Source organism: Papio anubis, chromosome 12 (assembly GCF_008728515.1).
Source record: "Papio anubis isolate 15944 chromosome 12, Panubis1.0, whole genome shotgun sequence".
NCBI classification, from domain to species: domain Eukaryota; kingdom Metazoa; phylum Chordata; class Mammalia; order Primates; family Cercopithecidae; genus Papio; species Papio anubis.
This window is the reverse complement of record NC_044987.1, coordinates 119,810,348-119,824,606: the sequence shown is the minus strand read 5'-3', so window position 1 is coordinate 119,824,606 and position 14,259 is coordinate 119,810,348. Positions and strand designations below refer to the sequence as shown.

Below are 14,259 nucleotides of genomic sequence, written 5' to 3'. Positions count from 1 at the left end.
AAAACCCATTCTTTTTGGGTGGGTTCAACGGACCACACCAGACAACTCTGTAAGGGCCAGACTGGGCCTGGTTTGTTCCTTCCTAAATGCCCAGCACCCAGGAGTTCATCCCTCGACCCTCATTGGGTATTTAGGACGTAACAGCTGGATTGATTCACCGATTTACACGGCAGCTTGACGCCGGCCCCCGTTACTTCTGAACTTGGGGCCGAGACTGAAACCCAGTCCCAGCTGATCAAGGAAGAACTAAAGCTGTCACCAGACAGGGCCACCAACCCAGCTGGGATCCCGAGAGCTATGAGTAAAGCCATCTGGTCTACCCCAATAACACTGGTGTTCAGAGTTTAAAATGTCCACGTCTATCTGCCCCATGTGTGGGGAGGCACACAGAGCCACCCAGGGCCCCTCAGGCCCATACGTCTGGGCCAGCTCAGGCCTGGCTTCCTGTGCCTCCAAGTTGATGTTGCCTCCAGGATCAGGTGCTGCTGCCAAGGGAGCTTGTTAAAGTGACTGACAGATCCTAAATGCCAACTGGCATCGCTGGCACCTGCTGCCCGCTGGACCAGGGAAAGTGCAGCCTTCCCTGTGGGTCTGTCATGGCGCCTGCTGGGAGAAAGGGAACCCAGGCCACTGCTAAAAGCCACAGGGTGTGTGGCGACCTGTGGTCTTGCAAGGCAGACACCAGGAGCATCTTCAGGCCTGCCAGCGGGAAGAGACCTCTGGGGCCTGTTGCATGGCCGTCCTGGGTCCCCACAACCCTCCTGTCTTGCTTCAAGGTGCTAAGTGTTCCAAGTATATTCCATAAGCTCTCTTGCAGCATACAGTGGGACTGTGGGTGAGCACACACAGGCAAACCTTTGATGCTCTCTCCTCCATGTGGCTCCCAGGAGGGCATCAACATGGAGGTAATTGTGTCTCTGGGAAGCCAATATGGCTACCATAGGAATACCTCTTGCATTCTCCATGGCAGCATGGCCAGGGCCGCCTAGACCCCATCTTTGTGTGAACTAGGAAAAGGTGCTTGCCCCTTCCTTAAGACGTTTTTCTTCCCTCTGTGCCGAAATTACCATTGGTACGTGTGCTGTGGTGGCCATGATGGCAATGGTTTCCTCCATAGTTGTACAGTGCACAACCTGCACAGCTGTGCTTGGTGGGGCTGGTTGTCCACCCCCTTCACCTTCCACAGCTCCTGCTGCAGGCAGATGTTGGCAAAAGAGGGTACATTTGGGGAGTGTCAAAGTGCCCTTCCACCTAGCTCAGAAAACTTTTGGAGAGTGCACCGCTGGATTACATTTTTTGTTCAGTCAATAAGCACGGGTCGATGTTGTGTTGCATGGAGAGACTCAGAGGATCGGGGCATGGCATTTGCTTACAAGGAGCCCACAGTGCCTACTTCAGGCACGTGGTCAGTGAGCGGGTTGGGGGTGAGACAGGCTTGGAGAAGGCTGTTGCAGCGGCAGCGTGGGGAACGTGCAGGTGCCTCAGTCGTTTCCCCATGAAACTGGATTGCAGTGCGTCTCAGCTGCATGTGGAGAGTGGGTCTGCTGGCGTAGGGGCAGGGCAGGCTGGCAGGGGCCAAGGTCAGGGCAGACTCTGGTTCACAGGGGCGTCAGCACAGTTCTGGGGCAGCACACAGAACTCAATGCCACAACTTCCAGACCCAGCCGCGGCTGTCATCCTGGGACAGGTTTTAGATTCATGAACCAGCAGGAGCTTGAGGGTGTCTTGTCTCCAGAAGGGCCGCTTCCTAAGGCCTGCGTGTGAGGTCCCCCTGTCTGATTGCATCGGGATGGGGGGTGCTGCCAAGTTCCACCTTTCAGACACAGCGACTGCAGCTCCTTTCAAGGAATGACTCTTCTAGAGTGTCCCATTGCTTTTCCTGAATTCCTCAAAACACTGAAAGTTTCTAAGGGCCTGGGGCTGTCTTTTCTCTTTCCTCTCTGACTTCCTGGGCCAAGCCAGGTGCATGCAGTAGGTCCTCTGCAGCACTGAGTTTGCCCTCTGGGTTTAACTAGGAATCCGGGGATTGTTCTGGTGCCTTTTTACTGGAAACCCTGCAGTCATCCTTTGCCCACCTCCCACCCAACATCTGTTTCTCCCTGCTCTGCTCCTGACTTGAGTTCATACCCATTTTGCATCCCCTCTGGGCGCACATGGCGCACCTGGCCTATGCGGGGTGCTGTGGGCATTTGGGGTGGTCTGCAGAATGAGGTCACTGTCCCCACTGACCCTGTAGAAAATGTCCCCTCCCCACCAAGAGGCAAGCTCAGAGGGGACGTTTTCTTCAGGGTCACCGAGCTCAACACGATGGATGGGGATGCTAAGAAGAGCAGCTTCCCCTGGTTACAGAGAGCCCCCTGCTCATGGGGCACTCACTGGGCACCGCCTCACTGGCTCCTCCTAAACCTTACAAGCCAGATGTTTCTCCCCCACTTTGCAGGTCAGGAAATTGAGGCTGTAAGTAGTCAAGGTGGTCAATGTCTGGGTTAAAATTGAAACCCATGTCTGTCTGTAAGTGAAAGTGAGATGGGGTCATAGTGGGTGGGAAGCGGGGGCTGTTTAGATCCTGAAACAATGCAGGAAAGAGAAGTTAGAAACAGTCCTTCTTAATGTCAGAGACTAAGCAGTTTGGTGTTTTACTGAGTAAACAGGACAGGGCCATTACAGTCTTGGGGCAAGATCTTTGCACAGTTACAAGTGTGGGCTAGAAAATTATCAGAGGGAGCAGGGTGTGGTGGCTCACGTCTATAACCCCAACACTTTGGGAGGCCGAGGAGGGAGCATCCCTTGAGATCAGGAGTTTGAGACCATCCTGGGCAACACAGTGAGACCCTGTCTCTACAAAAAAATTAAAAATTAGCCGGGCATGAGGGTGTGTGCCTGTAGTCCCAGCTACTTGGGAGGCTGAGGTAGGAGGATCACTTATGGCCTGGAGTTCAAACTTACAGTGAGCTGTGGTGGCACCACTGCACTCCAGCCTGAGTGGCAGACCAAAACCCCGTCTCTAACTTTCAAAAAGGAAGTTCTCGGGTGCATCAGGAATTACTGAAAAGGTTTTAGCCTTGGATGTCGAGATCGGAGGGTTCCCTGCAGGAGGAAGGGAGTCGGGGAGGAGAGGGTGGCGTGTGCAGACCGGGATCCCACTCGTAACTGTTGGAGTTATGAACACGTGCTGCCTGCTGGGGCTGGTTCTGAGGCATGGATGGAGACTCACGGCCTCCCACTCAGGACCCATCAGGCGCATCTTGCTGTTGTTCTCATTTTGCAGAGCAGGCTCTGGGGCCTGGCAGGTCAGTGACCTCAGGGTCAAAGCAAAGCTGGGATTTGAACCACGCTCTGTGTGATGCCAAAGCGGGTGCCTCCACCCGCCGCACTGGAATGCCCCTGCCCTTCTCTAGTCTGTGGGAGACAGCTAGCAAGTGTCTGGGCAGCCCCCCTGGCCCTAAGAAGTTCCCCGTCGCAGAGTATGCTGGCAGGAAGTGGTCTGGATCATCTTGGAGATGCAAGGTTTGGGTGGTGTTGGGCACTGCAGGAGGGAGCTGCCCAGCAGTGCAAGTGAGCGCCTGGAGCGCGTGACAGGTTCCCCCTGGAGATGGGTGGAGATGGACTTGATCAGCCCATGTGTCCCCAGGGAAGAGTGCAGGGCACTGAGATCCAGACCCCAGGGTTCGGCATCATCCTTTCAGGGTTTCAGGGAGGCTGTCACCCTCGGCAGCAACTCTTGCAGAGAGCAGGTGCACAGGAGGGTTAAGCAGAGGCTCTTGGCTTTGACAGCCAGGGCCTTAGAGAACCTTCCATGAAGGAGACACACAGGCTGGTCACACAGCTTGCGCCTGCCCGGCCGTGAGTGAGCCATGGGGCGGGGCCGGACTGACTCCCCTTTCAGAAGTTCGGAGGGGAAACGGGTGGTGACTAGAAGGCGTTTCCCGTGAGAAGTACAAGTCTGTGTTCTGGTTGTGGGGGGCCATGGAGACAGGTCGAGGGGCCTGGTAGGGGGTCTGCTCATCAGTGCCTCATGGGCCCCTAAATCCATGGCAAGAGAGCCCCAGCTCTCCCCCCATCAGCCTCCTCAGGGCTGCGGGGTCCTGGCCGACTACCAGGCCTGCTGGAGGTTAATGACAGCCGTTACAGGGACAGCTCCCTGAGGCCTCCTATTACAGCACACCAGCATGGCATAGCCTCATCTGACCCCATGGTGATCCCAAGAGGCCTGTCGGTTTGTTCTTACCCTTTCTTGCTATGTAGGGAAACTGAGGTTTAGAGAGCCCCATCGTCTCCTAAAGGCCACAACAGCCGCGTGAACTCACCCCCAGACTCCCGGGGTCCTGGACCTTTGGCCATGTGTCAGCCTTTGTCTGGTGGCCCTGAGCAGGGCGAGTGGGCTTCCGGGGCTGAGCCAAGAGGGGCTCACAGTTGTGACCGAGCTCCCCAGAGTGGAGCTCCCTGCACTTAGCAGGCTGTCTTTGGGGAGGGGGCAGGGGAAGGAAGGTCCAGGGCCAGAACCCCCGTCCCAGCTGCTGAGACAGGAGTGACCAGTCACCTGGATTGTCCTGGTCTTCGGCTGTGAAGGTATCACCCATGCCCGGCTATTCCGGGAAGACAGGGTCACTCTAGCATGCCTCCATGCACGACCCTCTGATGCCGTCAGGGGTGGGTGTGTGGAGTGGTGAGAAGAGCACGTGTTCCCCAGCTGGGTCCTCCGACCTCTCTGAGCCTCACCAGCCTCATCTGTAAAATGGGAGGATTGAGGGGCCGCTGCCCATCCCTTGTCCAGAACGCCGAGCCCTGTCATCCACGTTTGCCCCATCCCTCCTCCTTCCCGGGCCCCCCCAATCCGGGGTGGCTGTGCTGTCACCAGTTGGCTGCACCTGAGGCCCTGTGCTTCCTGTAAACCGTGAACCTAGTGCTGGTGCCAGGCAGAGCTGACCCGTACTCCTCTGGGACCAAGAGTCCGTCAGCACGTGGCTCTGTTTGAGATTTGTGTCCCCAGGACTCCCCCTGTGCGACGGGGGCCTGCTCGGTTCTTCAGGGCCCATCTGCAGCTTTTTCTGGCTGGGCCCCTGGCCTGGTGTCCTTTCTCCTCACCCCTGAGGCTCACACACAGCCCCGCAAGACCCTGCAGAGGCCTCCCTCCACGCTGCCTCCCTCCCTTCCCCGGTCCCCTCTGCAGAGGCCTTCCCAGCTCCTCACTAACTTCCGGGCAGCAGCAGAATCCTAGCGGGGTGCCGGCAGGCCTTCATCTCACTCCCCTTCTGCCCCCGCAGGCCACCCAGAAGGTGGAGGTGGAGGACAGTTCAGCCGCAGCCTGGAGGCTCACTGAGCAGTTCCCGTCCCACACACTCTGGGTGCCTCAGGGGCTGGATGGTCATGTGGCGAGTGCCAGCAGGAAAAGCGAGAGGACGCTGTGGCAGCTAGCGCAAAGTTGGAGCTTTTTTGGTTTCTTTCCTTAAAAAAAAAAAATGCCATGGCCAGAGGCAAGCAGTGTGGCTCTAGCTTGTCATCTCAAAGGGGCAGCCCATACCCCCTCCAGTTCCCCCAGCAATGGATTCATCATCCCCACAGAGGGCCAGTGTCCTCAGGGGCTTTGAGACCGAAATGTCCTGAGTCCTCTGCCAGGGAGCCCCTCACCCCCCGGCCTCACCCACCGGCCACGGGGCAGGGGTGATGCTGGAGGGGGGGGATGCAGAGACAGCCCCAGCCCCTCCCGCTCCCCGCCCGCTCCCAGCCCAGCCTGCGGATGCTCTGCGCGGGATGACGCCCAGGCAGCCGCCGGGCGGGCGCACTGTGGGCTCGTCAGATGATTGTGGGGGCTCCTGCCTGCCGCACACCGCCGGCGCCGGGACGGGAGAGGGAGGGGGCGCTGGATGCGACGCGCAGGTCCCTGCGTCTCTGGTGCCTGCTGCCGGCTCGTGCGGGGAGCAGATAGGATTTGATTTTTTTTTGTTTTTAACCCCCTTCAAGGAAAAGCAAAACAAAACTGCTGCCTCATTTCTCCTCTGGCTGGTTTTCCCGGGCTCTGCTGGAAGATGCGTGTGGCCGGGACAAGCCGGAGGAGCTCGTTCCCGACGCCGCCGCTGCTGAGGCCGCCGCTGCCGCCGCCGCCGTTCGGGCCACTTACTTTCTTTGCCCTGGGCGGCGTCCTGGCCAGCCCCCCTTGAGCCTGCAGCTCAGCCATCCCTCCGGCAGCCGCCCCACCATGTATGACTCCTTCCTCCGGCTGGCTCCGGCTCTGCCTGCCCCCACCCTGCAAGTCTCATTGTGCCACGCTCGCCTATCCCGGTAGCCACCCCCCTCTTCCTTCGCTCCTCCTGCACCCTCGCTGCCTCCTTTCCTCCATGCTGCCTGGATCTGGCGAGCTGGGGTGATTAATTGGCTATGATGATGAACGTCCCCGGCGGAGGAGCGGCCGCGGTGATGATGACGGGCTACAATAATGGTCGCTGTCCCCGGAATTCTCTCTACAGTGACTGCATTATTGAGGAGAAGACGGTGGTCCTGCAGAAAAAAGACAATGAGGGCTTTGGATTCGTGCTTCGAGGGGCCAAAGGTAAGAGCAGCCGCTCCGAGCCTGAATATGTTCCCATGTTTGTGTGTGTGTGTGTGTGTTTGTACGCCTGCATGCAAAACGTTCCTGGCTCAGGAATAAGCATTAAATAAGCATTTTTCCTGGGGGCACTTGGTTGCTAGACAACCATGTTCTTTCACATTGCGCCTTACTCAGAAAGCGTCAGGGTTTCCTTGAGGAATGTTTTTAATTTTCTGTAGACAACGTTGTTCTGAACGGGTTCTCTCTCCCCCTTGCCCCCTCCTACCTTTTGTTTTTAAATGATGGGGTGGTTAAAATTTTGTGTTCTACTTGAGCCAGACTGTGGCTGCCCTCAGAGCTCCGGCTCTCAAATCCCCAGGATTGCCCAGGCCTGAGTTTCAGGCACCTAGAAACTGCCCCATTCTGGGAGTGGGCTTTGGCTGCAAGGGCAGCGGGCATTTGTGTGCTTGCCTCTAAGGTGACTTTGCAAAGAAAATGTGACAAGATGGTCCCCTCTGCCATGGACTGAGCCGGCAGCACACACGTTACGTGGCCCGTCGTGGGAGGCTCAGGGATGCCGTCCATGGCGGTACACCCGCCAGCCGCCCTGCACGCACAGCTTCCCCTCCAAAAGAAAACAAAATGGCATCGCCTCCCCGTGAGAGGGGACATCCGCCCACCGCGTGTGTGGCTCAGCCATGTGGAAGTTTCATCTCAGGGCTTACGCGCTGTGCCAGGGGTCCTGCACCTGTGCTGTAGGAGGCCTCCTCCCCGGCTGGCGTGCCCACCTGCCTCAGACTCAGGCAGCTCCATAGCAAGCTGTCCAGAGAGAGAAAGAGCAGTTGCAGCTGTCTCTGTGAGAGCGTCCACGCCTGTCTGTGTGATTTGCTCTCCCCTCCCCCTGCTGGAATCTTCATCTCCACACCCACCCACCCCCGGCCACTCATGCCTCCCTAGGAAAGTCCGTCTCCTGCCCTGGAGTTGCACCTGGCAGCTGTGTGGGCCCCAGAAGCTGAGCCTCATTGTGCTGGGCAGTGGTGGCTCAGCAACCCCCCCTCCACACACACACACCAGTGCCCAGGGACACTGGTCACACACAGTGTGGTCACAGAGGTCTGGGGTCCCTGTAGACGGGACTCATGAGCAGATTCCAAATCCGTAGCCACCCACTGGGTCAGCGTGATGTTCCGTCCGCATTCCAAGTTGAATTCCCTTGGTTGCGAGTCTACGTAGATGTAAATTTGGCAAGTGGTTTAGTGTGGTGTTTCTGTAGCTCTGTGTGGCAGGGGAGGAACTTTTCCATTTTTAGAACCGAAAATGTTTAGTCACTGATGCTTTTAAAGAAAATGACAGGCGTGTAGACATGTACCACAGAGCACATTATCCCGTGGTTTCAGCAGAGAGGCCAAGAAATATGATGGCGGCACCAAGGTGCAGTTGACTTCATTGTTTGAGTTGCATCGGCCCATGAGTATGAGTCTCAAGCCATTCCTGGGGGAGAGTTGGCCTGGACCAGCCACCTGCGATGGGAGGTGTGCGGGCCCACTTCCTCCCGGGGTCCCTTGGGGAGGTCAGGCAATGTGAATTTGGAAAACATCTCCCAGGCTTGTAACCAGGTGCTGCTTGTCTTCCCAGCTGACACACCCATTGAAGAATTCACACCAACACCGGCGTTTCCAGCCCTACAGTACCTGGAGTCCGTGGATGAAGGTGGGGTGGCGTGGCAAGCCGGACTAAGGACCGGGGACTTCTTGATTGAGGTAGGGACACAGGTGTCTGTATCTTTCTGCTTGGGGAGAGCGCCGACTCTCGGGGAGGAGGTCGTAGTCCTGGCAGCACGTCCACGAGGCCCAGTCTGGGAGTGCTTGTGGAGTCTGCCATGAACTTTTGTTGTTTGGTCAATTTCTCCCACCATGGGTGCCTCTGCCTGCGGACCTGGTGTTGGGCTTGTCTTGGAGGCCTTGGCTGTAACCCGTTGGAGGAGGAAAAGTCTGTGGAATTTGGCCATTGGTCTTGAAGTAGAAGATAGAAAGTGGAGGCATGTGGTCACCATGATGTTGGGGACATGTGCAGATCTGTGGGTGGCTTAGGTGTGACTCCATAAATAGGTACCAAGAGGAGTCATCATCCGTTCTTGTGTCCTACGGGTGAGTCGGCAAGCACTCTTGTGTGGCAGTTGCTGGTGTGAGGTCTGTAACATTGGTGGCTAAGAGCTCGTAGATTTGCAGATTGTGGTAATCACCCTGTCAGTTGGACAATGGCCTTCTAAGACCAAGGAGCCCGGGCGAGAGGGATGGCTGGCGTCGATGGTGCAAAAAGGAAACTTAGGAATTCAGATGCTTTGAAAATGAGCGTTTGCAGGTACTGAAAAGGAAAGAGCATTTTCTTCCTTTAGAGAATAGAGGTGTGAGTGCCCCGGCTCTCCAAACAGCAAACCAGTCCCTAGGGCTGGCACGTCGGTGTGTACGAGGGGTCAGAGGCCCCAGTGCATCTGATCACCTGGCCTTTTTGTGAGTTTAGGTGTTACTTTTAATCTTGTTATGCAAAGGAACGTGTGACTCTTTGGAAACAGGAAGAAGAAAAGAACATTATAGGTTGAAAAAGATGATATTTTAAAGGCTCGGTAGACTCAAATGGCCCTTGTTGGGAGTATGCATTTCTTGGATGCACACGCTCTTCTCTGTCACCCTGAGCCCTGCCTCGTGTACATCAGAACTCCACATGCAGGTGGAAGGGGTGGGTACGTGGCATCCAGCCAGCCATATGGTGGTCCCTGCCATTGGGCCAGATATTCGTTCTGTAAATAAGGATCCCACATCCCAGCCCCTGGTGAGAAGGCTACCTGCGATCATTTCTCCCAGTCAGGCCTAAGCTCCCAAGCTGGCTGATCATGCTGTGATTCTGCTAGTGATCTCCTTAGAGATCCTCAGGACTATTAAGGAGCGATGGAAAGTCAGAAGGAAAGAGACTGTTAGAGAGCCAGGTAAGATGGAGCAGGTGCTTAAACTTATTCTGAGTGCGTCCTGTGGATCTCTTTGATTTGCTGGAAGATATATTTAAATGATTATCGACCAATCAGAACCTGATTTGAATGAGAAATGAACTTATTTGGGTTCTTGTGCATTGAAACTGTCGGATGCCCACTAGAATGATGGAGACCGGAGCCCGCCATGGCTTCGGGGGTTAATTCAATTTGTAACCTTCATGAAAATGCAGAGGGCCTGGGTTGAATCATCCTCTGTGGGATGCAGTTGGGATGTGAGTCCCCTTCCTGTGTGTGTGTGTGTGTGTGTGTGCGTGTGTGTGTGTGTTGGGGGGGGCGTGGCCTTGGGCCTAGCAGCAAGGCTGAAGTCTATAGATGGTGTAAGAGTGTGTGCATGTGTGACAGGCAGGATGGGGGGGTGTTGAAATAGGTCGCTCTTGGTTCTTGATTGTCAATAATAAAAGAGGGCTGCAGATGCAAGAGCACCCCCCGTTGTTCAGCTCATTGGACTGTTTCCTGGATAAACTCATCAATAAAAGAAACGTGGCCTGCTGAGGCACGTGTGTGGGCCCCGCACTTGCCCAGTGAGCAGAGCCATACTGGGTTAGAAGATGTTGCTGTCTGTAGCTGCAGCGCTTGCCTGGGTGGGGCCGAGAAGGTGCACCTGTCCTGTCGGTTTGAAGCCTTTGTGGAAATTTGGAGCTTTGAGAGTTTCCACACTTCTGTTTCTAAGCACCTCCTTTGACATTGCTTTTAACCTCTGATATGCAAATATATTTGCCATTTGGGGGCAGGTTTTATATTTTGGGTAACCTCTGACTTCCGGTATTCTAGGAATGGCTGGTCCTGAGATGCATTAGGGCTGTGCCTGCATTATGATGTCACAGATGACCCAAGGAGCACTGGGCCCTCCACAGCACTGCAAGGCTGCTGTACACCAGTCTTACACTAATGAGGGTGTGGAGCGCAGGCAGCTGGACCCTTGCACGATCCTGGCTCCTCACAGTTCATGTCCACAGCTGCCTCTGGGGACTCAGAAATTCTCCTCCAGGGGCTTAAGACTGAGAATTCCATTGAGTTGTGTTCCTAGTGACTGGATTTTGCCACCGGAATATTAAAATCGTGTATAGCCTAATAGGTGCGTGTTTGTTCCGACAGACCATGTTTCTCTATTTTCGGTGAAGAGCTTTGACCTTGGAGGGATGGTGTGAAATAGCGTCACGTGTCTCACGTGAATTTTCTTTTTGGTGAGCAGCCAGCCCTCGAGTCGGTGGGGTTTCTGAGCTCTCGGTGAGGTGCAAGGTCTCCACGTGAAAAGCTGCCTGAAATGCAGACACTGTGTCTTCCTTACCCCAAGCAGCCCTTGGCAGGCCTTCCTTTCTCTCTGCTATTTGAAAGAACCTCGAAAGTGTGACAGATTTTTATTTTCTCTTTAAAACTGCATGCTGCGGTCTGAACTTTTGGATGAAGGGGCACCCTTTGAAGTGAATGTTGGCTTTTAACGTCTTTGGCGTCTCCAGAACTTCATTTTCCCTCATTAACTTTGTGAGAATGCCCTGACGTGGCCCTCCAGCTCTCGGCCTTGGCGCCTGTCATGGTTTCCTGCTGTGCGTGACTTTCTTGGGTACTTACCTTATAGAATTTATTTCTCTCCTACCTAAGCTTTGGGGAAGAGTTCGTTCTTTTGCTGTTGTTTTTGTTTCTGGTTGACCACCCCCTGACCCTACCAACCACAATCAAAGGCTTTGAGCTGTCGCCAAATCGGGAATCTCATCAGACAGACAGATGTTATCACACAAGCTGTGTTGTAATAAAAGGTTCACCTCAGAGGTGGACGTGAAGGATAAGCGGATGTCCCGTGGATAGGGACATTTGATCACAGTGGCTCCGTGGACGGTGTGATTTACCATTTCGGATCAGCTGGTGTGCCGGAATCCCTGAGATAGCCAGTGACACTGAGCCATTCCAGATTGTGAAATGTCAACCAGCCCAGCGGAGAAGGAGCCAGAGAGATTTTAGAGGCCGTGGGAGGGGCAGGGCAGTGGGAAGTTGAATGCCCCTGCAGAGATCACCCGTGGGACCTGCAGGGGGAGGCCGAGGCCAAGGCTTGCAGAGGGGTGGATGCTGGAGCAGTGACAGCCCCTGAGAGAAGCAGGGCAGGTGTTTCTCTCCATGCAGGTCAGAGGTGACGACGGGGCCTCCACCAGCCAGGAATGACAGAGGCCCACGTCCCTCTGGTGACAACAGGAAACCCAGTCCAAACTGATTTTCATAATGATTGGAGCTTGTCAGGAAGCCGAGACCAGAGTCTTTCGAGGGAGAGTCAGCCTGCTGTAAGAGTTTGCTGAAGACTTTGTTTGCTGTCTCTTTTGAGATGACCCTGGTTAGGCCCCTTCACTCCCACAACATGGGGCTGGAGAGGTCAGAGGCTGCTTCTGAAGTTCATGATACGTCCTAAGCCTGTGGGTGGCTCCCGGAGGACGGTAGTGTATCAAGTGTTTAAGGAGATGTGGGGGTGGGGACACCACTTTGATGTCTTGCGGGGTTCACCGTAGGTCTCACTCAGTGAAACCTGGCTGGGCGTCCCAGTCACCCGAGGTTTATAGAAATCTGGTCTCCAGCCCACACACCCTGAATCAGAACTATGAGGCAAGAGCTGGGGCATCCATGAAAGCTGCAGTGGTGATGCTGGGGGTCCCAACAGACAGGAAAGGTGGTGACCCACTGGCCCGGCCCAAGTTGACATTCCAGCCTCTTGACGTGACCTGCCAACTAAAGTCTCCTCGACCCAAACACAAGCTGGTGCTGCGCTAATCTCCTTAAGACTAGGACCGTCTTCCACAAACCCCTTCTTTGACAACCTAAATTTTGTTTCTTGAGTGACTTTCATGATCTAAAATATCCTGTATCTGAGACATCCTTACGATTCAACTCAACAGCAGGCAGGCAGAGGGCAAACAACATTTGCAACAAATATCCCAAGAAGCCCGTGTCCTTGTTTATAGCAGCTGAGGTGGATCTCCAAGCGCTAGAAGTCCTGCAGTGCCCCATCCAACCCTCAGAGTCATCCGTACAGCATGTGTGTTCCTCCCCATTTTACAGATGGGGAGACTGAGGCACACAGGTGAAGTAACTGGCCCGTGGCCATGTAGCTGGTGAGTGGAGAAGGTGGAATTCCAGCCCAGGCTGTCCGACTCTGTAATGTCGTGGCTCAAAGATGCATGAACAACACTTTGATGAGTTTTATGTATAAATGGGCAAACGGTAAGAAGAAAAGCAGTGAGGTGCCCGTTTTGTTTTCACATTAGCAAATACTTCTTTGTGACTATACACGTTGCTGGTGACAGGACTCACATGTTGCTGGGGGAAAGACTAGGTTGCCATAGATGTTTTCAAAATCAATGTGGCAGTAGGTAACAAGAGCCATAAAGCTGAACGAGGAATTTTACATCTAGGAATCCATGCTAAGGGAATAATCTTTAAAAACAGGCAGAAATCAGCCAGGCATAGTGGCTCATGCCTGTAATCCCAGCACTTTGGGAGACCAAGGAGGGTGGATCACCTGAGGTCAGGAGTTCGAGACCATCCTGGCCAACACGATGAAACCCCGTCTCTACTAAAAATACAAAAAATTTGCTGGACATGGTGGCGGCGCCTGTAGTTCCAGCTACTCGGGAGGCTGAGGCAGGAGAATCGCTTGAACCTGGGAGGCGGATGTTGCAGTGAGCTGAGATCACGGCCACTGCCCTCCAGCCTGGGTGACAAAGCAAGACTCGGTCTCATCATCATCATCATCATCATCATCATCATCATCATCATCATAAATAATAATAATAAAATTAAAACAGGTAGCAATTACAGTGTGGCAGAAACAAGGAGTTGAGGCGGGGAGGGGGCGGGGCTAATAGGAGAATGGTTCAGTGACAGTGAACATCTGTTGTGAATTCATAAGAAAGCATTAAAAATGATGTTTACAAGGAGCTCTTAATACCAACCGAGAAAGGCTACATTCTGCTTAGTGAGAAAGGCAGAATCAAAATGCTCAGCACAGTATCGTCTAATACCATCTTTCCCCAGTGTAGGCACAGAAGAAAACAAAAAGGACAGGAAACATTAACCCCTAGGTGGTGAGATTATGTTATTTTCTCTTTCTTTCAGATGTTTCTCTCAGATTTCCCGGAATCGAAGTATTCCTATTTTGAAAAGTATCCATCTCATACATAGGAAAGTGTGTCTTAGAGAAAGTTGTCTCACATGGGAGACAAATGTCCAGCCCCCCTTGGCACAGGTGGTGCTGTTTGCTGTCAGAGGAAAAAGGCTTCCTGGGCATTAATTACTTTCCCGGGGCCATTCCTCACCCGCCTGCTGCGGGGCTCTGACGACGCCTATGGTTTTTGTGGTTGTTTTCTTGGCCCTGAAGTGGCCGATCTCATTTTTGCGTTAATTTCTCTAAATAGGTTTTCCCTTGCAGTTAAAGCAGGCAGCAGTATCCTTCATCCTTGAAAAGTGGTGCTCGAGTTTGCTAATTACTTTTTCCTCGTATTAAATACTTGCACGAGAGAGGGTGTGGATCTGCTTTATACTCGTGGTTTGTATTTAAGTCAGGATGCTAAGAGGGATGCACTGGTGTTTTCCTCAGAGACCCTGGGAGGGTCTTGTAAGGCCGGGTGTGGCAGCTCATGCCTGTAATCCCAGCACTTTGGGAGGCCAAGGTGGGCAGATCACTTGAGGTCAGGAGTTCGAGGCCAGC

General features: G+C 54.1%; 1 protein-coding gene across 8 annotated transcripts in view; it reads left to right on the top strand.

Moving 5' to 3' along the window:
- SHANK2 (SH3 and multiple ankyrin repeat domains 2) overlaps positions 1 to 14,259 on the top strand; it is a 661,289-nt gene that overhangs the window by 459,892 nt on the left and 187,138 nt on the right. For all 8 annotated transcript variants that reach the window (XM_031653797.1, XM_031653801.1, XM_031653800.1 and 5 more), the window contains exons 16-17: positions 6,465 to 6,547; positions 8,162 to 8,286. In XM_031653797.1, coding sequence (XP_031509657.1) covers positions 6,465 to 6,547; positions 8,162 to 8,286 — 208 coding nt within the window. The remainder of the gene's footprint in view (positions 1 to 6,464; positions 6,548 to 8,161; positions 8,287 to 14,259) is intronic.